The 26,665-nt window shown below is 43.1% G+C and overlaps 1 protein-coding gene across 1 annotated transcript in view; it reads left to right on the forward strand.

Moving 5' to 3' along the window:
• The first annotated feature begins 964 nt into the window (after window positions 1–964).
• The window catches only part of LOC126418538 (putative fatty acyl-CoA reductase CG5065), a 50,639-nt gene continuing 24,938 nt past the window's right edge, over window positions 965–26,665 (forward strand). The window contains exons 1-3 of the mRNA XM_050085351.1: window positions 965–1,359; window positions 6,310–6,558; window positions 17,537–17,792. Coding sequence (XP_049941308.1) covers window positions 1,057–1,359; window positions 6,310–6,558; window positions 17,537–17,792 — 808 coding nt within the window. The 5' untranslated portion in view covers window positions 965–1,056. The remainder of the gene's footprint in view (window positions 1,360–6,309; window positions 6,559–17,536; window positions 17,793–26,665) is intronic.

Raw genomic sequence — 26,665 nt, forward strand, 5'->3', positions numbered from 1 at the left:
ACGTCTCTCCATTGATAACAACATGCTGTGTTCTGTTTGCTAAAAACTCTTCAATCCAGCCACACAGCTGGTCTGATATTCCGTAGGCTCTTACTTTGTTTATCGGGCGACAGTGCGGAACTGTATCGAACGCCTTCCGGAAGTCAAGAAAGATAGCATCTACCTGGGAGCCTGTATCTAATATTTTCTGGGTCTCATGAACAAATAAGGCGAGTTGGGTCTCACACGATCGCTGTTTCCGGAATCCATGTTGATTCCTACATAGTAGATCCTGGGTTTCCAGAAATGACATGATACGCGAGCAAAAAACATGTTCTAAAATTCTACAAGAGATCGACGTAAGAGATATAGGTCTATAGTTTTGCGCATCTGCTCGACGACCCTTCTTGAAGACTGGGACTATCTGTGCTCTTTTCCAATCATTTGGAACCCTCCGTTCCTCTAGAGACTTGCGGTACACGGCTGTTAGAAAGGGGGCAAGTTCTTTCGCGTACTCTGTGTAGAATCGAATTGGTATCCCGTCAGGTCCAGTGGACTTTCCTCTATTGAGTGATTCCAGTTGCTTTTCTATTCCTTGGACACTTATTGTTCTAGGGAACTGATGGCCTCAGAAGTTAAGTCCCATAGTGCTCAGAGCCACTTGAACCATTTTTGGGTACACCTCATATTACTATCTACTGATTGGTGTCCGCATACTTTGGATCACATACTGCATGAGAATTCTTATTGCAGATTTTTTGAAATCAGAGTTTCTACGGTTGTGTGCTTTATTATATCTCCTTCTGCGTTTTAGCAGAGATGTAGCCCGTCGTTGTACATAGTTCGTACTTTCTCGCGTGTCGTTCGCACTCAGGTCGCCCTCGTCAGGTGTCGAGTAAATGGTCGAGTAGCGCTCGATACCAGTTGGAGCTCCGATACGTGTCGTCGGACCGCTGCTGAGCCGGCGCCTCCGCTCGTGTTGCAGGTGCGCCGCCCCTATGTGGCCACGTAGCCGCTGAGGCCGCCCCCGAGGACTCCGCCGCCGCCAGCGCCTCCGCCCCCAGCGCCGCCCCCGCCATGGGGCCCAGCAGCTGCAGCTCCGGCAGCGCCGGCGACGCCAGCCCGCTCACCAGCAGCAACAACAACAACAACAACGACGGCGAGAGCAGCAACAAGAACCCGCTGGAGGCGGGCGGCCCCGTGCAGGGCTTCTACCGCGACGCGTGCGTGCTGGTGACGGGCGCCACCGGCTTCGTGGGCAAGGCGCTGGTCGAGAAGCTGCTGCGCTGCTGCCCCGACATCGCCACCGTCTTCCTGCTCATCCGGCCCAAGCGCGGCCTAGACGTCGACTCGCGCCACCACGAACTGCTCAAGCACCCGGTACGTGCCCACTGCCGGGACACTCGCATCTCCTCTCTAGCGGTATGCGAGCAGTTCTTCAGCTCGGCGTCGATCGATGGAGGATATCGTGCCAAAGTCTGTCCAATTGGCGCGTTTATTGTCGTTGTGGTCTTCAGTCCAGAGACTGGTCCGATGCAGCGCTACTTGCTACTCTATCCCGTCCAACCTTATTGATCTCCCAGTACCTACTGCAACCTACATCCTTCTGAATCTGCTTAGTGTATTCATCTCTCGGTCTCCCTCTACGATTTTTACACTCCACACCACTCTCTAATACTAAATTGGTGATCTCATTGCTCCAAACGATCTAAATTGGGGGTAGATCCGGCGACCTTGTTGGGCACGGTAGTGTTTGGCAAACACGCGGAGAATCAGGAGAAAGTCTCGTGTGCGGGCAGCCGTTATCTCTCTGAAATGTCAGCCCGAGATGGTTTGTCACGAAGGGAGCAGAGCGGGACATATAATAGCGTCGAGGTATTGCTGTGCTGTAAGGGTGCTGCGGGTGTGCACCAAAAAGGGCCTGCTATGAAATGAAATGGCGTCCCAGACCACCACTCCCGGTTGCCGGACTGTATGGCAGGGGAAAGTGAGGTTGGCATCTCACCGCTGTATGGGGCGTCTCCAGACACGTCTTCACTGGTGATCAGGGCTCAGTCCAAAACGGGACTCATCTCTGAAGACAGTCCTACTCCAGTCAATGAGATTCCAGGTTAAGGACGTGTCTGAAGGCGTCCCAGACAGCGTTGGGATGCCAACGTGACTGTCGCCCGACAACCAGCAATGATGCAGAGCACCCTAACATTACAGCACAGCAGTACGTCGACAGTGTTCTACGCGCCCCGTTTTGCTGCCTTTCGTGGCTAGCCATTCTGGAGCTACGTTTCAGCAGGGTATTCCTGCCCCCACACGGCCTGAGTTTTCTACTGCGTGTCTTCGCGCTTGGCAAACCTTGCCTTGGTCAGCAAGTTAACCGGATCTCTATCAAGTTGAGAAAGTTTGGAGCATTATGGGCAGGGCCCTCCAACCAGCTCGGAATTTGGACGATCTAACTCGCCAATTGGACAGAATTTGGGTCGATATGCAGGAGGAAATCCAACAATTCCATCAATCAGTGCCAAATCGTGTAGCTGTTTGCATAAGGGTCAGAGGTGGACCAACGTCTTGTTTATTTGCTCAACTTGAGAAGCTCATTCTCTTGAATAAATCACCCAATTTTTTCTGAAATTGTAATGATATTTTTTTCTGTATATGTACTGCACATCTACTGATTCCCGTCCCATTTGGATAATTCGTACGTGATACATCGCATACATACTTTTTTGTCATAGAGTGTGTGTACCATAATAAGAATTATACTTACTCTCATCACATTCCGTCCCATCTGTTGGCCTCAATAACGCACTATCTACCTGTCATCTTGCAACCTAAACTAGATCTCAGACTATTGTGTAGGTCAGTATGTCACGACAAATTACATTACAAACAATAATACAGAGAGAAAATATTGTCATTGTTCTTTTCTTTCCCTGTTTGCACTTGTGTGATATTTAATCACGGAGCTAACCAGATGTCGAATATCATTGTCTTCAACACATTCAGCGTACTGGATTTTACATCTCCATCCATACTCCGCAAGCCACCTGACGGTGTGTGGCGGAGGGTACATTGAGTACCTCTATCGGTTCTCCCTTCTATTCCAGTCTCGTATTGTTCGTGGAAAGAAGGATTGTCGGTATGCCTCTGTGTGGGCTCTAATCTCTCTGATTTTATCCTCATGGTCTCTTCGCGAGATATACGTAGGAGGGAGCAATATACTGCTTGTCTCCTCGTTGAAGGTATGTTCTCGAAACTTCAACAGAAGCACGTACCGAGCTACTGAGCGTCTCTCCTGCAGAGTCTTCAACTGGAGTTTATCTATCATCTCCGTAACGCTTTCGCGATTACTAAATGATCCTGTAACGAAGCGCGCTGCTCTCCGTTGGATCTTCTCTATCTCTTCTATCAATCCTATCTGGTACGGATCCCACACTGCTGAGCAATATTCAAGCAGTGGGCGAACAAGCGTACTGTAACCTACTTCCTTTGTTTTCGGATTGCATTCCCTTAGGATTCTTCCAATGAACCTCAGTCTGGCATCGGATTTACCGACGATCAACTTTATATGATCATTCCATTTTAAATCACTCCTAATGCCTACTCCCAGATAATTTACGGAATTAACTGCTTCCAGTTGCTGACCTGCTATATTGTAGCTAAATGATAAAGGATCTTTCTTTCTATATATTAGCAGCACATTACACTTGTCTACATTGAGATTCAATTTCCATTCCCTGCACCATGCGTCAATTTGCTGCAGATCCTCCTGCATTTGAGTACAATTTTCCATTGTTACAACCTCCCTATATAGCACAGCATCATCCGCAAAAAGCCTCAGTGAACTTCCGATGTCATCCACAAGGTCATTTATGTATATCGTGAATAGCAACGGTCCTACGACACTCCCCTGCGGCACACCTGAAATCACTCTTACTTCGGAAGACTTCTCTCCATTGAGAATGACATGCTGCGTTCTGTTATTTAGGAACTCTTCAATCCAATCACACAATTGGTCTGATAGTCCACATGCTCTTACTTTGTTCATTAAACGACTGTGGGGAACTGTATCGAACGCCTTCCGTAAGTCAAGAAACACGGCATCTACCTGGGAACCCGTGTCTATGGCCCTCTGCTCGTGGACGAATAGCGCGAGCTGGGTTTCACACGATCGTCTTTTTCGAAACCCATGCTGATTCCTACAGAGTAGATTTCTAGTCTCCAGAAAAGTCATTATACTCGAACATAATACGTGTTCCAAAATTCTACAACTGATCGACGTTAGAGATATAGGTTTATAGTTCTGCACATCTGCTCGACGTCCCTTCTTGAAAACGGGGATGACCTGTGCCCTTTTCCAATCCTTTGGAACGCTACGCTCTTCTAGACACCTACGGTACACCGCTGCAAGAAGGAGGGCAAGTTCCTTCGCGTACTCTGTGTAAAATCGAACTGGTATCCCATCAGGTGCAGCGGCCTTTCCTCTTTTGAGCGATTTTAATTGTTTCTCTATCTCTCTGTCGTCTGTTTCGATATATACCATTTTGTCATCTGTGCGACAATCTAGAGAAGGAACTACGGTGCGGCTTCCTCTGTGAAACAGCTTTGGAAAAAGCCATTTAGTATTTCGGCCTTTAGTCTGTCATCCTCTGTTTCAGTACCATTTTGGTCCCAGTGTGTCAGGACATTTTGTTTTGATCCACCTACCGCTTTGACGTAAGACCAAAATTTCTTAGGATTTTCTGCCTAGTCAGCACATAGAACTTTACTTTAGAATTCATTGAACGCCTCTCGCATAGCGCTCCTCACATTACATTTCGCTTCGCGTAATTTACATTTGTCTGCAAGGCTTTGGCTATGTTTATGTTTGCTTTGAAGTTCCCTTTGCTTCCGCAGCAGTTTTCTAACTCGGCTGTTGTACCACGGTGGCTCTTTTCCATCTCTTACGCTCTTGCTTGGCACATAGTCATCTAACACATATTGTACGATGGTTTTGAACTTTGTCCACTGATCGTCAACACTATCTGTACTTGAGACAAAACTTTTGTGTTGAGCCATCAGGTACTCTGAAATCTGCCTTTTGACGAGTAATTGTCCGCCATTTCGAATACGTCACGTCCGCTGCTCGTCGTCGCGTGGTAGCGTTCTCGCTTCCCACGCCCGGGTTCCCGGGTTCGATTCCCGGCGGGGTCAAGGATTTTCTCTGCCTCGTGATGACTGGGTGTTGTGTGCTGTCCTTAGGTTAGTTAGGTTTAAGTAGTTCTAAGTTCTAGGGGACTGATGACCATACATGTTAAGTCCTATAGTGCTCACAAGGGAACCTCCCCATCGCACCCCCCTCAGATTTAGTTATAAGTTGGCACAGTGGATAGGCCTTGATAAACTGAACACAGATCAGTTGAGAAAACAGGAAGAAGTTGTGTGGAACTGTGAAAAAATAAGCAAAATATACAAACTGAGTAGTCCATGGGCCACATAGGCAACATCATGCACAATGTGAGCTCAGGAGCGCCGTGGTCCCGTGGTAGCGTGAGCAGCTGCAGAAGGAGAGGTCCTTGGTTCAAGTCTTCCCTGGAGTGAAAATTTTACTTTATTTATTTTTGCATAGTTATTATCTGTCCGTTCGTTGATTGACGTCTCTGTTCACTGTAATAAGTTTAGTGTCTGTGTTTTGCGACCGCATCGCAAAACCGTGCGATTAGTAGACGAAAGCACGTGCCTCTCCAATGGGAACCGAAAACATTTGATCGCAAGGTCATAGGTCAACCGATTCCTCCACAGGAAAACACATCTGATATATTCTATACGACACTGGTGACGGCATGTGCACCACATGACAGGAATATGTTGTCGACCCACCTAACTTGTACACTTGGCGACTCTTCTACCTTGCCCGATTTAGGTTTTCTTGTGGATGTGATCATCACTCCCAAAAAAGTGATGAAAACATAAGAGTTTGTCACATAAACTGAAAATAAAAATAAAAATTTTCACTCAATGGAAGATTTGAACCAAGGACCTTTCGTTCCGCAGCTGCTCACGTTACCACGAGACCATGGCGCTGCTGTGATCCTATCGTCCTTGATGTTGCATATGTTCCCATGAACTACTCAGTTTGTATATTTTGCTTATTTTTTCACAGTTCCACACAACTTCTTCCTGTTTTCTCAATTGATCTGTGTTCAGTTTTTCAAGGCCTATCCACTGTGCCAACTTATAACTAAATTTGAGGGGGGTGCGATGGGGAGGTTCCCTTGTCAGAGCCATTTTTTCGAATACGTCACGGCTGGCACAGGCAGGCTGAGTGTTCGGTGACGGCGTGCGGTCTGCCGGCAGGTGTTCGAGCGCGTGCGCCAGGAGTGCCCGTCGGCGTTCCAAAAGGTGGTGAGCGTGAGCGGCGACGTGACGGAGCCGCAGCTGGGGCTCAGCGCGGCCGACCGACAGCGCCTCGCCGCCTGCGTCAACGTCGTCTTCCACTCGGCCGCCACCGTCCGCTTCAACGAGAAGCTCAAGGCCGCCGTCACGCTCAACACGCTGGGCACGCAGCGCGTCATCGAGCTGTGCCGCGAGATGCGCCAGCTGCAGGTAGGCCCGGCACCGCACACCCGTCTGCGAGCGCTGCAGTCAGTGTCGCGGAAAAGCATGACGTACGCCAGCTGCAGGAGCGCAATTAGAAGTCTATACACAGGCTGTTTCAAAAATGACTTTTACAACTTTGAAAATTCGTATAAATTAATTCATTGTACCTACAGAGGTGATTGTAGTGTCAGTTTGTAGGGAAATACATCAAGTTTTGTTTCGCGTAGTTCGCTAGTGCCGAATCGCACCGCAAGGAGCGCTAGCGGCAGTTGGCGTTAAAGATGGCTGCCTTCACTGGACCCGAGCGTGCTAGCTGTTTGTTTTTGTTTGAAGAATCCAAGTCGGCGACAACAGTTCAGCCTAATTTCCGTACCAAGTACGCTAAAGACCCTCCTAGTAGGCGTACAGTTCATGTGTGGCATAAATGTTTTGTAGAAACAGGGTGCTCGGTAAGACGTGGGAAATCATCAGGTCGTCCAACCACATCTGACGACGTCGTTGAGCGAGTGAGACAACATTTTGTCAACATCCCCTACGAAATCGACCCGGCGTGCATCTCGTGAACTGCAAATTCCACATGTGACAGTTTGGCGTGTCTTGAGAAACGGTTTGCATCTGAAACCGTACAAATGACGATCGTACAATCAGTTAAAGACACTGATGAGATTGCTCGCAAGACCTTCTGTGCGGATATGTTAAATCGATTACATGAGAAAGAACATTTCTTGTACAAAATCGTTAACACACATAACTGTAGGATTTGGGGCAGTGAAAACGCAGATCAGACATTGCAACATGCTCGCGATAGCCATAAACTGAACGTTTTTTGTGCACTGAGCAAGAACAAAGTGTACGGCCCCTTATTTTCGATGAGAGAACCATCAACGGGATAGTGTACCTGGATATGTTACAACAATTTTTGATACAACAGATCGATGAGGGTGACCAAGAACGGAATGTGTACGTCATGCAAGATGGTGCACTACCCCAGTAGCTGTCTGATGTCCGAGATTTTCTCAGTGACCGCTTTCCAGGTCAATGGATTGGCCGTGATGCGCCAATTGCATGGCCCCCACGTTTCCTAGACCTGACTCCACTCAATTTTTTTTTATGTAGATTCATGAGGGATATCGTGTTTGTACCTCCTATGCCGGTTTCTCTACCTGAACTGAGAGCAAGGATTTACGCAGCCACTGAGCAAGTTGCATCTGCAATGCTATAGCGAGATTGGGAAGCAATTGACTTCCGATGGTATGTGTGCAGGATAACCAACGGAAGCCACATACAACATCTGTAGTGTAAGGTAAAGAAGCTTTATTTGTTTCTCTACAGAATAACACTAAACCCAGGTCTATACCTTCCTTCAATGAATTTATTTGGATTTTTGAAATTGTAAAGTCCTTTTCGAAACACCCTGTACAGGGTGAACCAGAACTCCATCGACAAGATTTCAGATGTTGTTCACCATATTATTCCAGTATTTTGGCGCAAGGGGCACGTTGTTTCCGGCGGCTCGTTACACACTAATCTTCGTTTGATTTCTTGCCCTCATTTATCTTCTTAACCGTATTGCATCGAAGACGTATGCACAACACTGCAAATGTCGGCGGTAAGCGCTGTGTGTGTTATTTGGAAGCACTTGTACGATTCACTGACGGTACTTGTTGTTGACAGCAGTGAAGCCCACTTTACTTTTCAACTTCAAGACTGCATTCAGTACCGCTCGCTTTTTCTTTCTTTCGCTGGACGAGTTATTTGTTCCTTTACAGTGATGCACAGCAGTACGGACACGTTCGCCGATGGAGACTTGGCTGATGTGCACCTCGTGTTTTGAGTACACTGACAGCAATGGTAGAGTGGCGGAAATGCTCTCCCATTACATGACTTTTGCATCTGTTTGAAGGTTGATGCATTACACGACTTTTGCATCTGTTTGAAGGTTGTAACTCTTCAGGCTTTCCCGGCGATCTAATGACATCTTGGGTTGTCGGGTGTTCTGCCGGATATCAGCGTCGTACTTGCACGATATTTCGGTCACGTAGCTCGAGACCTTCATCAGGTACGACCTGAGACTGCTCCTCGAGTGGACCTGGTGCAGTATTTATGCCTATGGCCTTCCCCCTCCACCAACGGCTGCAGGCGCTTCCTCTGTGGTCCGCGCCCATTCCCTGTGTTTGAAGGTTGTTGCATTACACGACTTTTGCATCTGTTTGACGGTTGTTGCATTACACGACTTTTGCATCTGTTTGAAGGTTGTTGCATTACACGACTTTTGCATCTGTTTCATGGTTGTTGCATTACTGCTCTGTGTTGTCATAGTAGACTTTTTCACTGTAGTGAAGGTATTTTCCCGTAAGTTTAGATAGTTGGGATGACAAACGAACTGCGCGACCCCTCCCGCCGGAGGTTCGAGTCCTCCCTCCGGCATGGGTGTGTGTGTTGTTTTAGCATAAGTTAGTTTAAGTAGCGTGTAAGACTAGGGACCGATGACCTCACAAGTTTGGTCCCTTAGGAATTCACACACATTTGAACATTTTTGATTTGAGGCCTCCCGTTACACCAAAATATTTAGAAAATATGCCTCTCATCAACGTCTGAAATTTTGCCAGTGGAGTTCTGGTTCATCCTGTACATACAAGATAATCCCGTGACGATCTCACAAACTTTCAACGATGATGGAGAAGGGTGAATGTGTCAATTTGAAGTAAGGAAACGACTGAGTGGAAAAGTATAAGCGAAAATCTATACAAATTCCGTCTCTTGCAGCATTCAAAGTAAGGGTCTCAACATCCCTACGGAATTCCCGCTGAATTCTCCATAATACCCTCTGATAATTTCCTCTGTTGATCGACCAGTAACGACGCACATAACTTGATGTCAGAGTGACCAAAAATCCTAACTCTGAGGTACACTAATCATGAATCCCATTACACGCTCTACTTGCACAAGCTGCTACATTTACAATTGTTCAAACTTACGTCCCCCAGCATCTGAGTAGTCATGGCATTGTCGCACCAAGTTCAGTCGTACACTTTCTGGTATCCCAAGTGTCATTTGGAGTCGCAGGCAGCGATAATTATTGGCAGGAGATCCTCTTCAGTCTCGACAGGCATCTCGTACGCAAGACATTCCACGTGATCCCACGACAAGGACTCAAGTGGTGTCAGATCACGTGAATTTGCTGGACATGAAACAGCACCTCCTCTGCCTATCCACTCTTGAGGGAAGTGTCATCCGAGTGTTCAAGTGCAAAGTGAGGTGGGGGTTCCATCATGATGAATAACAAGTGAGATATGGTCTAGGAACCTAGGTGGCATGCCTCTGATAAACACTGAGTACGCTGCTGAATATGGGCTTAGCGCACAGTCATTGACTATGACTTCCACACGTTGACCTATAATCCGTGCTGATGGCGCTTCACAACTGTAGCATGTGGATTCTCACTGGCCCAGACATAACTATTACGACTATTTATCATTCGGTCTCTGGTGAAACACGCTACATACGTGAAAAGTACATACGCAGCAAAGTGGGAATCGACTGTAAGACACTGCAAGAACTATCGGCTGAACATGACACGAAGTGCGAAGTCAGCAGGAATCGAAAGTCCACTTTCTCTGAACGGTAGGGGTTTAGCTGCATTTCCCGTAATATTCGCCACACAGTGCTGAAAGAAAAATTCATCTCGCGTGCAAATGCCCGAGTTCTGATTGCAGGTGCTACATCCATTCAACCAAGCACTCCATCTTCTAAGTCGTGAGTCCGTGTAGTTCTTCGTCCTCTTCGGTCATTGTAGTGTTGTACCAATTGCCCTCTCAGTCTCGGAAACATGGATATTTTGTCATGCACAACCTTACCGCTTCTCTGCTGCTTCCATTCGCTTGTCCATACACGAAAATCATGTCTGCAAGTTCCGTCACCGGATACTGCTTCATTTGGTGAGGCCTGATAGACGTTAGTAGGGACAGACTGCAGTCTCTGCTGCAGTGTCGACCTTGTACACCAGGACTGCTCGTGTCAGTACGCAGTACGCCATCTGCATTGGGATGAGTAATTATGGCAACCTCTACACCTACGCGCTCGTCGGGATTACTTATCCTGCAACCTTAGCAACAACAGTACTGGTATATACAGTATATTCCACTGTCAGAGATATCAGAACAATTTTCACTTACAACTTTCGACTCGGTCGCTTCCGGACCTCAGATTGGTACATTCACCTTTCTCCATCATACGTGAAAGTTTGCATCATCATCACGGAACTACCCTGTATATATTTTATATTATGTTTCAAAGTCTTTCTGACAAACGTCTGTGGGTTATGCACCACGTTACGGAGAAAAACTTTTGTTACAGACAAAATATTCGCTGAGGCCTCACGGCGATGCTATGAGCCCTTTGGTATTGATTGGTTGGTTGGTTTTGGGGAAGGAGACCAGACAGCGTGGTCATCGGTCCCATCGGATTAGGGAAGGATGGGGAAGGAAGTCGCCCGTGCCCTTTCAGAGGAACCATCCCGGCATTTGCCTGGAGTGATTTAGGGAAATCACGGAAAACCTAAATCAGGATGGCCGGACGCCTTGGGTATTCGCCGACCCTGGGACGACGAGGTTTCTACTAACCACGTGTGCAGTATCTGCCTACCTCCAATGAACTGATAGTGGTTGTCGACAAGAAAGCCACGAGAGTGACTTTCTCTGAGTGAAGAAAGATATTTTAGGAGCTAAACATTAACTTGGAATTTTGCTCATCCTACCGCGTTTGATACCGAGCAGATGACTGGGCGATAGGCAACACGCATCGCGTGCGAGCGCCGCAGAGTGCCTATGCAGTGCTGCCTCTCAGGGCGTGGCCAGTCGCACAAGACGAGTAGTGTCAGCGAAACATTTTGTCTGTAACAAAAGTCGTTACCCATGGCGTGGTCTGTCACCCTTAGACGTCTGTCACAGACACTGCGAAACACAAGTTGTGTGCACACGAAAAGATCACATCTTAATCATAGATTACAAATCTGAACTTAATCTTTCAAGAAGAAAGTGTCTCGTAACTTACAGATGCACTTGTATGAACGATTTAACGGACTATTTTTAATTGGAACATTGTCATTTGGATGATACAAATTAATTGCATTGAGGTATTTAGATCTCGTGATACTTCAGTTCTCGAACCAGGCTTTTCAAGTTTTGTTCGTGGAAGCAGTCACCACGAAACGTAACTCTCACTCCAAATAAGAGGTCGTTCTGACTTCCGTACGTGTGAGTAATGCTGCGGATATTTTCTGAGACAGAAACCAAATACGAAAACTTGAATAACAAGAAAGCGTATGAAGTAAAAACAAGAAACACGATCTATCAAGGCAGAGACGAATAATTCGATGCAGTTTTATGTAGTAGCAAAAAGTGTGTGTTATGTTTCGTCAGAAGCAACTTTACTACTCAAAAACTCAGATTATTACGACAAGAGGGCCTTACTTCTGACACAGCGTCTAGGAATAGTTCGAGTGGTCACAATCAATCCTCGATTTACGAAAAGAGTAGGGGCATGGAAAAAGTATCAGTTTTTCTTGGTATTAGAGAATGTTCACCCCAATACCGATATTTTTTTCTCATTACCTTTCAGTTGATACTTTTATCGGTACTTATAGCAGATATGGTATGAATGATCCTAGTAATGATTTATAATATTGCTTTTATTATGTACCGAGTGGGCAGTGCATAGTCACTTAACAGATTGTCAGTGAAATGTCGAAATATTGTTTTGAATGACTGTACAGAGTTTAGGTAAAATGGTTCAAATGGCTCTGAGCACTATGGGACTTAACATCTGTGGTCATTAGTCCCCTAGAACTTAGAACTACGTAAACCTAACTAACCTAAGGACATCACACACATCCATGCCTGAGGCAGGATTCGAACCTGCGACCATAGCAGTCGCGCGGTTCCGGACTGCGCGCCTAGAACCGCTAGACCACCGCGGCCGGCAGTTTAGGTAAGATTTACTGATGTACATTTGCGTAGCATTCCGCTGTTTTTAAGATGATCTGTTCTGTACTTCAATATTTTGATTTCCTAATCTTAAAAACTGTGATCTATAATGAAAATTAAAACACCGCCTGATCTATTGCTTGTATTATTATGTTCAAAACACGTGAAAATCCACTATCTCTGTCTGTTACACACAGCCTGGCAATAACAGTGAAGCACCCAGTAGGAAATGAGGAAACGAAATGAAACTCCACAGGTTTAGAGGGTGTGTGCATTATTTCACTGTTTACAGTATCGAGTCAAACTTAGAGGAACTTGGCAGTACGAGACCACTTAACGGTCCACTCTCTCCTGGGAGTGCGTGAGTCGATTCTCTTAGAAAGGATGTCAAATAGCCGCTGTACCCTTTCCTGGGGCAGGCTGTGCATCAACTGATCTTCAGCACCTCGGATACTGGCACTGAGATGAAGCTGACACCCGTGCCGGTCCCACAAGTGTTCTGTCACACTGTAATGGCTCAAATAGCGACAGGTGGGACTGCAGCCTGGCAACTGAAACTGGGCTGCAGTCCACTGGCCAATGGCCTGACACTTCAGCAATACCAGCAGACACGGCTTCCTCAGCCAGTGTTTCTGTGTGACGGATTGCCACACGGACTCCCGCTACACTTACAAATAACTTCCGGGAATTCAACCAGGTAATACTTTCAGCGAGCGCCGATATTTCGGCGGGAGAACACCCCGCCATTTTCAAGGCACACTGCAACGGACAGGCGACGTACATGCAAATTTAAAACCTCGGTTCTCCGACTGAAGCAGGAAAGATAACACACACACTGAACACTAGTGCCACCAAAGATGACCAAAGTCAGAGCTATCGATAGTGAGACTATGAATTCGCAAGTGAGGTTGCATTGACTCTGTCCCTCTGTTTTTTGACACGGGAGAGAGCCGGATTCCAAACAGAGTTTAAACACAAACCTCCGTCCCTGTTAACGAGGTTGCTCGCTAATTTAATCTCAACTGCCTCCCTAATAACACTGTTCCAATAGCTGGACGTGCATGCCAATATCTGGGTGTTATTATACAACATCGGGTGACCAGTATCGAAGCAATGTTCGGCAATAGCAGATCTATTTGGCTCCTGTAATCGTGTCCTACACGGTCCTGATAGTTTGACCAATGTATGCCATGCCACAGCTACAGGGAATACGATATTCACCCGCCTTACGCAGTCCAAGATCATCCTTAACGGAACTCAAAAGTGCTCTAATTTTAGATGGAGGTCGGAAAACACATTTCACATCGTATTTCCGTAAAATACGACCGATCTTGTTGGACGTGTTTCCTACGTAAGGCAAAAAGGCATTAGACTTAGGTGTCGACTCAGAATTATCATCAATCACCCGATGTACAGTTGGTCGATAGCGCAACGCACGTTCAATCTGCCTATCACTGTAACCATTTTGACGAAACGTAACTTCAAGATGGGACAGCTCAGCTGGCAGAGTCTCAGCGTCAGAAACGACATATGCCCTGTGTACCAAGGTGCGAAGTACCCCTTCACGCAGAGCCGGGTGGTGACAACTATTAGCCTGTAAGTACAAGTCGGTGTGAGTACGTTTCCTGTAGACTGCATGTCCCAATGATCCATCATCCTTCCTCCTAATCAACAAGTCAAGAAAGGTAAGGCAACCATCCTCTTCCACGTCCATCGTAAAACGACTTGTACTTACAGGCTAATAGTTGTCACCACCCGGCTCTGCGTGAAGGGGTACTTCGCACCTTGGTACACAGGGCACATGTCGTTTCTGACGCTGAGACTCTGCCAGCTGAGCTGTCCCATCTTGAAGTTACGTTTCGTCAAAATGGTTATAGTGATAGGCAGATTGAACGTGCGTTGCGCTATCGACCAACTGTACATCGGGTGATTGATGATAATTCTGAGTCGACACCTAAGTCTAATGCCTTTTTGCCTTACATAGGAAACACGTCCAACAAGATCGGTCGTATTTTACGGAAATACGATGTGAAATGTGTTTTCCGACCTCCATCTAAAATTAGAGCACTTTTGAGTTCCGTTAAGGATGATCTTGGACTGCGTAAGGCGGGTGAATACCGTATTCCCTATAGCTGTGGCATGGCATACATTGATCAAAGTATCAGGACCGTGTAGGACACGATTACAGGAGCCAAATAGATCTGCTATTGCCGAACATTGCTCGGATATTGATCACCCCATGTTATATAATAACACCGAGATATTGGCATGCACGTCCAGCTATTGGAACAGTGTTTTTAGGGAGGCAGTTGAGATTAAATTAGCGAGCAACCTCGTTAACAGGGACGGAGGTTTGTGTTTAAACTCTGTTTGGAATCCGGCTCTCTCCCTTGTCAAAAAACAGAGGGACAGAGTCAATGCTACCTCACCTGCGAATTCATAGTCTCACTATCGATAGCTCTGACTTTGGTCATCTTTGGTGGCACTTGTGTTCAGTGTGTGTGTTATCTTTCCTGCTTCAGTCGGAGAACCGAGGTTTTAAATTTGCATGTACGCCGCCTGTCTGTTGCAGTTTGCCTTGAAAATGGCGGGGTGTTCTCCTGCCGAAATGTCGGCGGTCTCTGAAAGTGTTACCTGGCTGAATTCCCGGAAGTTATTTGAAAGATGTATGCGCCAGGAGAAACTCAGGTCTCCCGCTACACGATCGACTGAACTACCACTTACGCCACACCGGACCGCCGACGCCGCTCCAGATCTCTTGATGCTGTCTCAAAATGGGGGACCTTCCACAACTGTCGGCATTTGGAAACGGGATTTAAATGACCGGGACCAGCCCGTCAGCAGGTAGTCTCAGCCGGACTGGCCGCTGCTGTGCTGCGTGTGTCAGTCATCGCCAAATGTCTGACAGTGGCTGTGCCGGGCCGTGAAATGACATTCACTGCCCGAGTGTCGGACCTGGGCGCTCGGACACTGTCGACCACCGTACACTGGCGTGCTGTGGTAGCCGAGCTGCTGCCACCGTCCACAGGACTTGCCTTAATCGGCATGCCCGTACGGGTGTGCTCGAGACCGCGGATCACCTTCCGTCGTTTGCAGTCTGCTGTTTAAATGTCCTAAACAGTGTCTACTCACGTTCATCAGTAATGCGTTCTATCAGCTGACTGGTTGCTTCTCTGCCCACTCTTTCGCCAAGCTCCAGCAGAGAACTGCTTGCCCACTCCTACCCTACAGTAAACCCCACTGCGACATGAGCCTCTCCAAAACATTAGATGAATGAGACAGTTTTCCTGGTCACCACCGTACGCAACGACGATTGTCATCTGCGAACCCTTCTGTTAAGTTTGGAAGGTAGGAGAGGAGGTACTGACAAAGTAAAGCTGTGAGGACGGGGCGTGAGTCGTGCTTGGGTAGCTCAGTCTTTAGAGCACTTGCCCGCGAAAGGCAAAGGTCCCGAGTTCGAGTCTCGGTCCGGCACACAGTTTTAATCTTCCAGGAAGTTTCAAAATGTCAGTTGTTGCTAATGTCTTACAATAGTGTGTGGCATCTCTGTATCCATCACAGTGGTCACTCAGCATCTGGTGCTGTTCGTGCACCTATCAGAACTGGCAACTACACTAAACACAAACGGTACTAATGCTGTGTGGTGACAGAGGATTGCAACTCTTAATCATTTACATACTGGCTGATCGTGTGCATGTTGTAACGTTATGTGATTGCCTTAACATTTTAAATCATTCACTAATCGAGCAGTTGCTCGGCAACAGCTACAGTTAGCAAATAATGTTGCGAGAATGTAAAAGGTGAACGACCTGTGACGTAACTTGTTTATTGTCGAAGCGCCGTCAGAGATGCACTGAGTTACTGATTTTGAAAACCGCGGCGCGAAAAACGGACAGAAGAAGAACGCTTTTACACATTCTTTTGATGTACGAGATATTCTCGGTTAACAGTTACTCAGTTACTCATTTTTTTCTTCTCTTGTCTCTTGTAACTTGTGTCGGACGCGCATGTCTTGCCGCCGTATTATTATTGTTAAAAATGATATTATTTTGGTGTAAAGTAAATGTGCAATACTAAAAGTGCAATACTGCATAGCAGTAGATTTATTGTGCGTCGTGTATGTGAAAAACGTCAAAGGATTGTTTTCAATACGAGAAGAGACGCGCCAGTCAAAACGGCATCCATGTTAAATCCTTCATTGCAGTGTAAGTTCATCTATTAATTGCCATAAATTCAGAGTTAAATGGAACTGGTATATGGACTATTTATTTAGTATAGAATCTATGTCTCACTCCTTCACGAAGTTATTTAATTTTCTTTATTTTTCTGCCACATAGAGAGTTCGCAGTCACGAATTCTTTCGTCGAAATCGCACGAAAGTTGCATGCGACGAAATATTTTCTCCGCGCCATATTCTACTGGTAAATGCATGATAAACTACGGTCCATTAGGAAATTCGTGTCGAGCTATCCAAAAATAATTTTATTTCGAATAGGCATTTACTCTCCTCTGCAATGCAACTTCCGACTGATCAGACGATCCAACAAGAAACAGCCGCACACGGTCGGCGATCGCATATATATTTCCACCGCTGATTATAGCTATACGTTACAGCACAAAAGTAAACATATTGTTATAATTATCGACTACGAACGGGGACATTTATAACTGTATGTTTATGTATACACATTACGTAAACATATCGTTATACTGTATAAGAAATTAATGTGCCCTCTGACCATTTCTTTAGGTGCTTCACTTTTTTTTCTCAAGCTGAGATAGGATCTACTCTTAATCTTTTTAGCAAAGACAAGTATAGATACTTTTATTTCAATACTCTAATAATCAGTACAGTAATTTTCTTAAGATACTACTCCTGAGTAGAGTATCCTTATTTTTTGTTGGGTATTGTGTCACTAGGGAAGAACAGAGGATAAAATGGAACTGTATGACAGTGTGAATTGTGTGCCTCGAGTGTAAGCGTGTCACGTGTGCTTCAGGCATTCGTGCACGTGTCGACGGCATACTCCAATGCGGACCGGCGGGAGGTGCGCGAGGTGGTGTACCGGCCGCCGGCGGACCCGGCGCGCGTCATCCAGTGCTGCGACGCACTCAGCGACGACGCACTCGACGTCGTGTCGCAGTACCTGCAGGGCCGCCACCCCAACACCTACACGCTGACCAAGGCCATGGCCGAGTGGGTCGTCGCAGAGCACGCGGGCGAGATACCCGCAGCCATCGTCCGGCCGTCCATCGGTGTGTATACGCGACAGTTGGGGACCCTGCTCACCTGTGTTTACTTCTGTATGATATGTTCAGGTTGAAGCGGTCTTCGGTCCGAATATCAGTCTCAATGCTCTTGCTTACTATGGAAGTATAAGCTGAGTAGCAAATATTAAGAAAGATAATAAATTTTAAGATTAATTTTATTTTTCTGCAGCTTCCAAATAGACTCTCACCCCAGGCACCGACACAGTTGCAAGTTGCCTATCTAACAACTTATAGAGGCAACAGAAATTTATTTTAGATATTTCATACAGTTATTGACCGAAATTAAAAATTTAAATGCTGTCATAATCTTCTCATTAATAAGTGTAATCTTTGTTAAATGTTTAACACAGTAAAACAAATTAGAAACAGTGTATGTGTTTTGAGACATAGGATCTCGTGGCACATAAATTACTGAAACTATATTCACCCAATATTTGAGAATCAGGGCATGTTGCGACTCCCAACAAACTTTACACGTAATTTCAAATATTTACAGAACTTTTTCTCGCCGACATCACAAAATGAACATTTTCACTGTTCGCACCGTAAAACTTGAGTGTCAGATAAGGCATTTTAATTTCTTGCTTCTTTACTACTAACAGTATTCACAACACGTAATACCCACATATACCACTGAATGTATTTGGAAAATTATATCATTGTACAGTACACGATTCAGGAGATATGACATTATAAGTATTTACATGTGAGAAAAACTATCTTTTACTTGAATCAGAGTGCAAATTACCCAAATTGTATTTGTCCAGTGTTTCATAATGAGAGTTCAACAGACTCTTAACCTAATTTCAAATCTTGTATAAACTTTTTCTATGTACATGCAGAACATCAAACTTGCAACATATTAATTCATTTATAAAGTAATCAGACATTTGAAACTGTTTTATACGAGGTAGATCAATTCTTTAAAGAGTCAGGATGGCAGTTTACTGGTTTTTTAACTGCTAGATCACCTGATAACTGCAAGTCGCCTGTAGCGTAGAACAGCTGATACGAATAATGAAATACTTTTGTGTTATACTTACCTTCACCATAAATATTTTCTACTGTAGCTATCTAGGGGATGATTGTTTTTTGTAATTATTGCTGAGGTTCATCACAGTTAAACATCCATTCAATAAATAAAGAATTTTTCTGTTGCTGTTTCATTAGCAGTTTTAGTGACATTTACAACTTTGTCAATATTTTAGTAACAATATTGTCAACTTCGCTCAGGCTATCTTCATATACAATACATTGCATGTTTTGTATACACATCCTATTTGTTGTCCTTCCGATCCCAGTTAACTCCCAAGACCTACATAATAGTATCATGTGATCTTTCAAATCAGTATGCACTAATAATTTCACATTCTAAATGCTATTACTTTTTCACAGGAATTTCTTGACAACCAATGATTTTATAAAATATTACTCTAAGTAACTATTTATATATTTTCATTCAGGTAATTTTAATATAAATCACATATAAAAAATGTATTCATCCTTTTATTTAGGTGGTTCTTGTACCAAAATTCTTCTGAGAAATTTTTGTAATAATAATAATCTTAATTATTTTGTTTTACAAACAGTAACTACTCACAATAGCCTCTGATATATATAAAAATAGGCATAACACTATTTTTCTAATTTGTCAATTTACTATGTTTTGAAGTAGATGATAAATTTACTATCAAGTACTATTGTAAGAATGATCCAAAATCTTACATAAGAAATATCAAACAAATGCTGTCACTAAAGAAAGAAGATAATTACTGGTAGGTCTGCGTCATGCAGGTTCAAATGGTCACTGAACCAAAGAAAAGGTTCTCTCTCTAAATATAAAACAAAGAATGTATAAAAAGTTATTAATTTTATATGAAAGCATTCTTTAATAATGGCTGTTATTAATTTACTCAATCTCAATTGTTATTTCAGTATAATTTTGGCATTTAATGAATCATCGATGTGTGGATAAATAACAATAGCAGAATACCACATGTAAGTAGAGTAATCTTACAGTATTCAGAAACTGCACACTCACCTCCCAAATATGACTTGTTAATGCATCACAGTCTTCATTAAAGAGGTTGACTGTGTTCATCATTAGAACAAGTCTGATATGATATCCAGTTTCATTACATATTCTGTGTGCTAGCGTATTCTATACAAGCTTCTAGATTCTTCATGACTGCTACAACCAACATCCATATGAACTTGTTTCCTGTAGCAAATGCTTACTATCTCTCTACAAGTTTTATATCCTATCCTTCTTGATGCCTCAGGATGTGTCCTGTCATTTGATCCCTTCTTTTAGTCAAACACTTCTCTCCCCAGTTTGATTCAGTGCTTCCTCATTCTTTAGTGGATACACCCATCTAATCTTTAGTATTCTTCTGTACCAACTCATTTCTTCTATTTTATTGATCTACTGCTTATTGTCATGTTTCACTTCCATAAAAGCCTACACTCCTGAGAAACTGCTTCAGAAAATACTTCCAAACACTTAAATTTGTAATAGATGTTCGGGATTTCTCTTTTTCGTGTTATTGCTCATCTACATTTTACTTCCCCCCAGCTTCACTCATTGTTGCTTTTTTTGCTGTCTGTACAGCAAAACTCAGCTACTACTTTTAGTTTCTCATTTCCCTTGGCATAATCTGATTTAATTTCGCTACACTCCAAGCTACACTTTCTATTAGCCAGTATACAGTATCTGTTCTCGGTTTCTTTAAACTGATACTGAATTAATATGTCTGTCTGTTGGGAAGGCCAGGATGCTAGTTAAGCTCTAAAAGACACTGTCAAATTGGATTTTTTAAATTATTATCCAATCAGTAGAATGAACAGAGGCAACCCAAGCCCATCTGTCACCGAGGTGCAAGCACTAACTTGCCCCCCCCCCCCCCCCCCCCAGTTGATATTGCAATTAGGTTGAGTTGCTAATCTACCACTAGTGTTCAAAAATTTATCACACATACAACCTAAACATGTAATTAGCCATTCACTTTTAGAAATAACAAAATTATTTACACAAAATCTACTTTCTGAGCATTATTAATAGAAAATTCTTGACAGCATCACTAATTTCAATTCAACTTACAAAGGGAGGCCCTATTAAACATGTGAGTTACAAGTACTCACAAATCTTTCTCGTGTGAAATGAATCTGTGGCCCATGCTTATATATAAGGTAAAATTAGCAATGTAGTAGCTGTGATCATGAATTAATAATTAGCTTAGTTAGGAATGGTGCACCCAGCCTTCAACACCCTTCTGCAGCTGGCACACATGTGCAGCGCATCCCTCACACCGCCTGGTATGGTGCCTTGTATAGAAAACATTAGTCAGGACACTAAAACTACCCATCACAGTTGACTCTTATTAGCTTCATTCATATACCGAGGAAAAATCATTATTTAGACAACAAAAAAGTTAAATGTCACCCCATTTTTGTGATACTCCCTCATTAAAAAAAAAAGCTAACCCATGGATGTGCCTATGCAGTAAAGTGCCCAAAACACATATCTTACTAGGTGCAGTGACATTGCTTGAGTCAAGATGGCTGGTACAAAATGTCGTACGTAGAGTACTGCCAATGTCTGATGGTTTAAGGGGATACGGAATCACCTATCCCCGCAATGTTAATATATGCCTACTATAGGGAACATTTTCTCACAAACTACTGGAGACAGAGAGGTAAAAATTTTACTGTATGTGCATTCATATGTTACAACAATACTGAAACAACAGTTTATTGTCAAAGTATTTTCTTACAGAGATATTGTACATTTATTTTTAAGTAAATTTTTTCCATCGCTTTTTACTAGACTATCACCCCTAAGTCTTTTGTAAATCAAGTAATTAAAAAATCGTTGTTTCAGTATGTAATAGGGACCTATGTCACTACGTCATAAAAATTTCAGACTTCTAGGTTGACCAGTACCTGAGATAATGTTCCTAGATGAAGTAAAAAGTAAACTTACGGGAAACGGAGAAAGAAGATTAAAACATTCCTGATCCGTAGCTAATACCCCCTTCACAGTCTTCATAATCATCTTCAAGTCTTCTTTTCGCACCCCTCTGCACCTGTCTTGCTTTTTTCACTAATGTCTTGATTATATTATCAGCATGCCTTAGTCTGTGCTGATCTAAAAAGAACATAGCACGTACCGTACGGGAACCAACACACATACCCAACTTTTGAAGGACCTGGCATTTAGTTATATTTCCAAGATTGAAGGTTGCCACAGCATCATACACACCAAAATGTAGTGTATTAATTCCGACAAACACTGTTTTTGGGAGACGATGCCATATCACACTATTCAAGCACTCGTTGGGGTTCTGCGTTTTTCCGTGAAGACATTTCATCAGAAGACTTCTGTCAGCCAGATCTCTCAAAATGGGCTTTATTTCTGCCATGATGGCTGATGGTAGACTGTGGTGGTGAATGTATTTCTCTCCTGTTGTTAGTCCCCTATTGTATTTACACCAGCTGTTTTCACCTTTGGGGCACAAACCATGTTGTGGATGCTCATCCGTGGATGCGGTGTGGAAATATAAAGCCCATATAGCTCTCCTCATTTCTTCAAGATTGCCTGTATTTTGCCTGATTGCAAGGCCATAGCAGTTCTGAATGTGGTCTATTATGGAATCAGTCAATCTTCCTCTGCCATCCAAGGTTTTCCCATCATCTAGTTTTTTCCCTTTCATAACTGATTTTAACCTTCTCAGCCTGGCAACCATTCTCTTCTGCACATGTCCTATACATTCAAGTTTGCTTATATTTACACTGTTCCCATATGGTTTGCTTTCCAAAACTTCTTTGAATGCTTTAGAGTCACCATCTCCCAGATATTTGACATAGCGAACATTATACCACTGTGAAGAGCGATGAAAAATTTTCTTCACCCCAGCAACCTCCATGCCACCACTACTACCATAATAATTAGCAATACAGTCATCACTGTGTTCATTTTTCAGCCTGCCTGTGCACCTACAGTATTTAGACATTATTGCAACATCAATAACCTTGCCAGTATCAACACTAGTTGCTGTTACAACACCATTGTTGGAGGTGTGGCCCCTTTTCTGCCACGTGCCATCAAACGCCACTGTGAGGTCACGACTGCCGTCATTTTCTTCCACTGCTTCTTCCACAGCAACCTGCATTGACTTCTGTGCTACATCTTCAACTGCAGATCCTAGTACATAATTGTAAGCTTCAAACTTTGAAGGTGCACTTGGAAGATTTAGAACACCACATAGCATATCACCAGCTGCTTTGCCCTTACCAATTGCTCGCAATCCATAAACTAACCTAATATTTACACTATAAAGTTCAGTTTTCTTGTATCCATTATTTACAGTTACTGAAACCGAACTTGGAAACTTACAGCTGTATTTACAAACACTGCATATTAAATTAAACTGGGCAGCCAGGCCAACATGGGATTCTACTTTCAGAGAAACGTTTCCATGACATTTTTTGCAGCACAAACTGTTTTCAAGAGCTTCACACAATATATTCGTATCAATGAGTTCAAAAACTTCATTCCCTCTATCAAGTAAATTATATTTCTCTTCCAAATCTCTTAGTTTTTTATGAGAAGCACTGTTTTCATTTGGTGTAAGTTCGTTCGGCAAATCAGTAATAAGTGGATTCACATTTTCCAACAGTGATGATGATGAACTGCTTTGCTTTGATAATGAATCATTATTTCTTTTCTTTTGCCAGTTCACACGCTTTTTAAATACTTTTGCTTTAGCTCTAGTTATTTTCACTGCGAAAAATGAAGCACTAAATACGAAATAACTCAACAACAACTACTTTCTTATATCACACTGTTTACAAAACAGTCCCGCCACAAAGTCAAAGAGTAACTTGAGGAAACCAGAGAGAAACATTTTCGGGCAACTAGTGTATAAATAGTCGCTGGAAACCGGGATATTTGAATTCATGTCACTTTAAAGGTACTGCCAAAAAGTTCATGGTCAGTCACGAGAGACGTGTATAACTAAAGCGCAATACCCGATCTCACAAATATATAAAAATAAAATAGTTATAATTGTAGTAGAGCTATGTATGATACGTCATTTTAAAGAGGAAACATGGCAGAATATAATACGCCAATAAAAAAAATTCGATTTTTTAACCCAAAATCCGATTCCGTATCCCCTTAAGGCATACAGGCTGATTCCCACAAGACATCAATGTAACAGAATAGAAGGCAACATCACCATCAAATGGAGGTGTCTTACAATCTCTGATTTTAATGTGTAAATAATGTTATAACCCACTTTTTTCGCACACAAACTATTAGCACAACAAAAAATGCACTAAAATTACTTAATTGTCTGAAATTTCCTTTCTGAAATATAAAACACATAATTTCTAATTACTGAAATAGTGTACATAGTGTCCGGGAACACTTTCAATTATTTATTGCACAAGTACTAAACATTGTACAGAAGTCATAATTTTGAAGAGAAACTGATTTTTTTTTTTCAAACATTCAATACGCGAACCATGAGTGACTCGGCAGACATCAATACAGTAATCAAATTCTTGCCACACTCGTCCCACCACATCATCGTCAACTGTGGAAGTTGCTTTCCTTATTCTCTCCCAGAGCTTTGCTACATCACGTGGTAGAGGCAGTACATACACCACATCTTTAATGTGTCCTCACAGACTAAAGTCACACAGAGTGAGATCTGGTGATCAGGGAGGCCATTTCATGAAACAGCTGTCCCCTTCTGTAGCACGGCTGATCCAGTGATGTGGCAGCTCCTTGTTTAGGTACCCACTAACTTCATGATGAAAATGGGATGGAGCCCCATCCTGCTGAAAGATGAATGGAGAGTCAATTGCATTTGAGGCATTTCAAGTTCACAGGTTGCACGACGCAGTGATTACTTTGGATTCTCTCATATGTGCTCCACATTCACATCACTCACACTGGGATGTCCACCTCTCTTTGCTGGGCACAAGCAACCCGTTATAACGAATTTGTTGTGCCAATGGTAAATGGCCTTCCTTGTTGGTGGCCTCTAACCATACTTGGTTCTAAACATCTGTTGAATAGCTGAAGCACACTTGTTTTTGTCAAACTCCAACACACAATAAGCTCGCTCCACACCTGAAGTCACCATGTTTGCGACTAGCGCTGACTATCGGCACATTACGAATCTATGCTGTCTTGTATACATGGAAAAAAAAAAGAAAGTTTCAGGGTTTCTCTTCAAAATGACATATATTTGATATCTGTACCATGTTTGGTTCTTGCGCAGTGAATAATTGAAAGTGTTCCTGGACTTTATGTACACCCTGTATTTTCCAAATCTAACATATAATGTACAGCTATGAACCTAATTTTATGTAGAATAAGGTTTAGAGCCAAAAATACAGGGTTAAAAAATTGTATCTGAATGTAGTTACATGAATAGGACAAAAAATGTGTTCACTAATGTTAACACTAATTATGTTTACATATCCTGTAAACTGACTCGTTCCACATTATTTTGATAAAAGAATTGTTCAGATGATTTATGGAACATGTAACTAACTAACTAGCGAACTAACTGTGATCGATGAATTACCTTGGCACCCCTAGTATGGAAATTGTTGGCATAAATATCAGAAAAAAGAGATATATGTAGATGAACCTCGGAGGTTAGACGACATCTCTCTTGAGGAGGTTATGGGCATGCTCAAAGCCCTTATTGGCAAGGTCAAAGATTTAAGAAACAGAAAAGCACCAGGAATATATGGGATTAACACAGAGTGCTGGAAATATGGCAGAAGCCCCTTACATGTTAGCCTCATGCATTTGCTGAATATGTGCTGGAGACAAGGAAGAATACCAGGGAACAGGCTAAAAGTGAAATAATCCCTATTTATGAGTAAGGTGATGAGAGCAAACGTGAAAAGTATAGAGGCAGTAGTTTACTGAACAGTGTCTGTAAAATATAGTCCAGAATAATCAACAATAGGCTCAGGGGCATACCAGACAATATCGTTACCGAGGAACAGGTGGGATTTAGATGGGACTGCTCTACAGCAAATGTCATTTTCATAGTGATTGAGAAAAGAAGAAAATTCAGTTTGGAAACTTGCATCACCTTCAATGATTTTGAAAAGGCATTTACAGCCTGGATAGACTCATGCTGTGGGAAATTGTGATTAGAAAAGGTTTATCTGATAATCTAATAAAACTGATTAGAAGTTTAAGATGTGTGGACATAAAATAACAGGACTGATGCTGTCACGGGGTAAGTATGCATGCACCAAAGATGAACAACCGATAGCTGTGAAGATGTCTAAAGACAAATCAGTGTGGCCATAGTCTTCATTTGTTTCAGAGCTGTTATTTCGTTTTGCCAGAAAAATGATGAGTATAACAACAGAGCAAAAAATTATCACAAAGTTTCACATGAAACTTGGAAAAAAAACTGCTACTGAAATCTATCTGTTACTAAAAGAAATGTATTGTGTAGACTTTTTATCATGTATGCAAGTTTTTGAGTAGTTCAAGCATTTTCAAGATGGCCGAAAATATGTTAGAGATGACACACACCCTGGAAACTCTTCAACATCAAAAACAGGTGGGAATATCGAAAAAGCAGGTAATATGATTTGATCTGTCGATTGGTTGAGTTTTCAGTTGCTGAAACTATAGGAATTGATAAAGACTTGATAAAGACCTCATGAGATAAATTTTGCATAACCAATTTAACATGAGAAAAGTGTGTGCAAAACTGGGGGTGAAAATTCTCACAATTGAAGAAAAAGAAGCTTGTGAAGATGTTTGTACTCACACTTTTAATACCATTGAAAATGATACTGATTTCTTGGAA

Source organism: Schistocerca serialis, chromosome 9, assembly GCF_023864345.2.
Source record: "Schistocerca serialis cubense isolate TAMUIC-IGC-003099 chromosome 9, iqSchSeri2.2, whole genome shotgun sequence".
Taxonomy (NCBI): Eukaryota; Metazoa; Arthropoda; class Insecta; order Orthoptera; family Acrididae; genus Schistocerca; species Schistocerca serialis.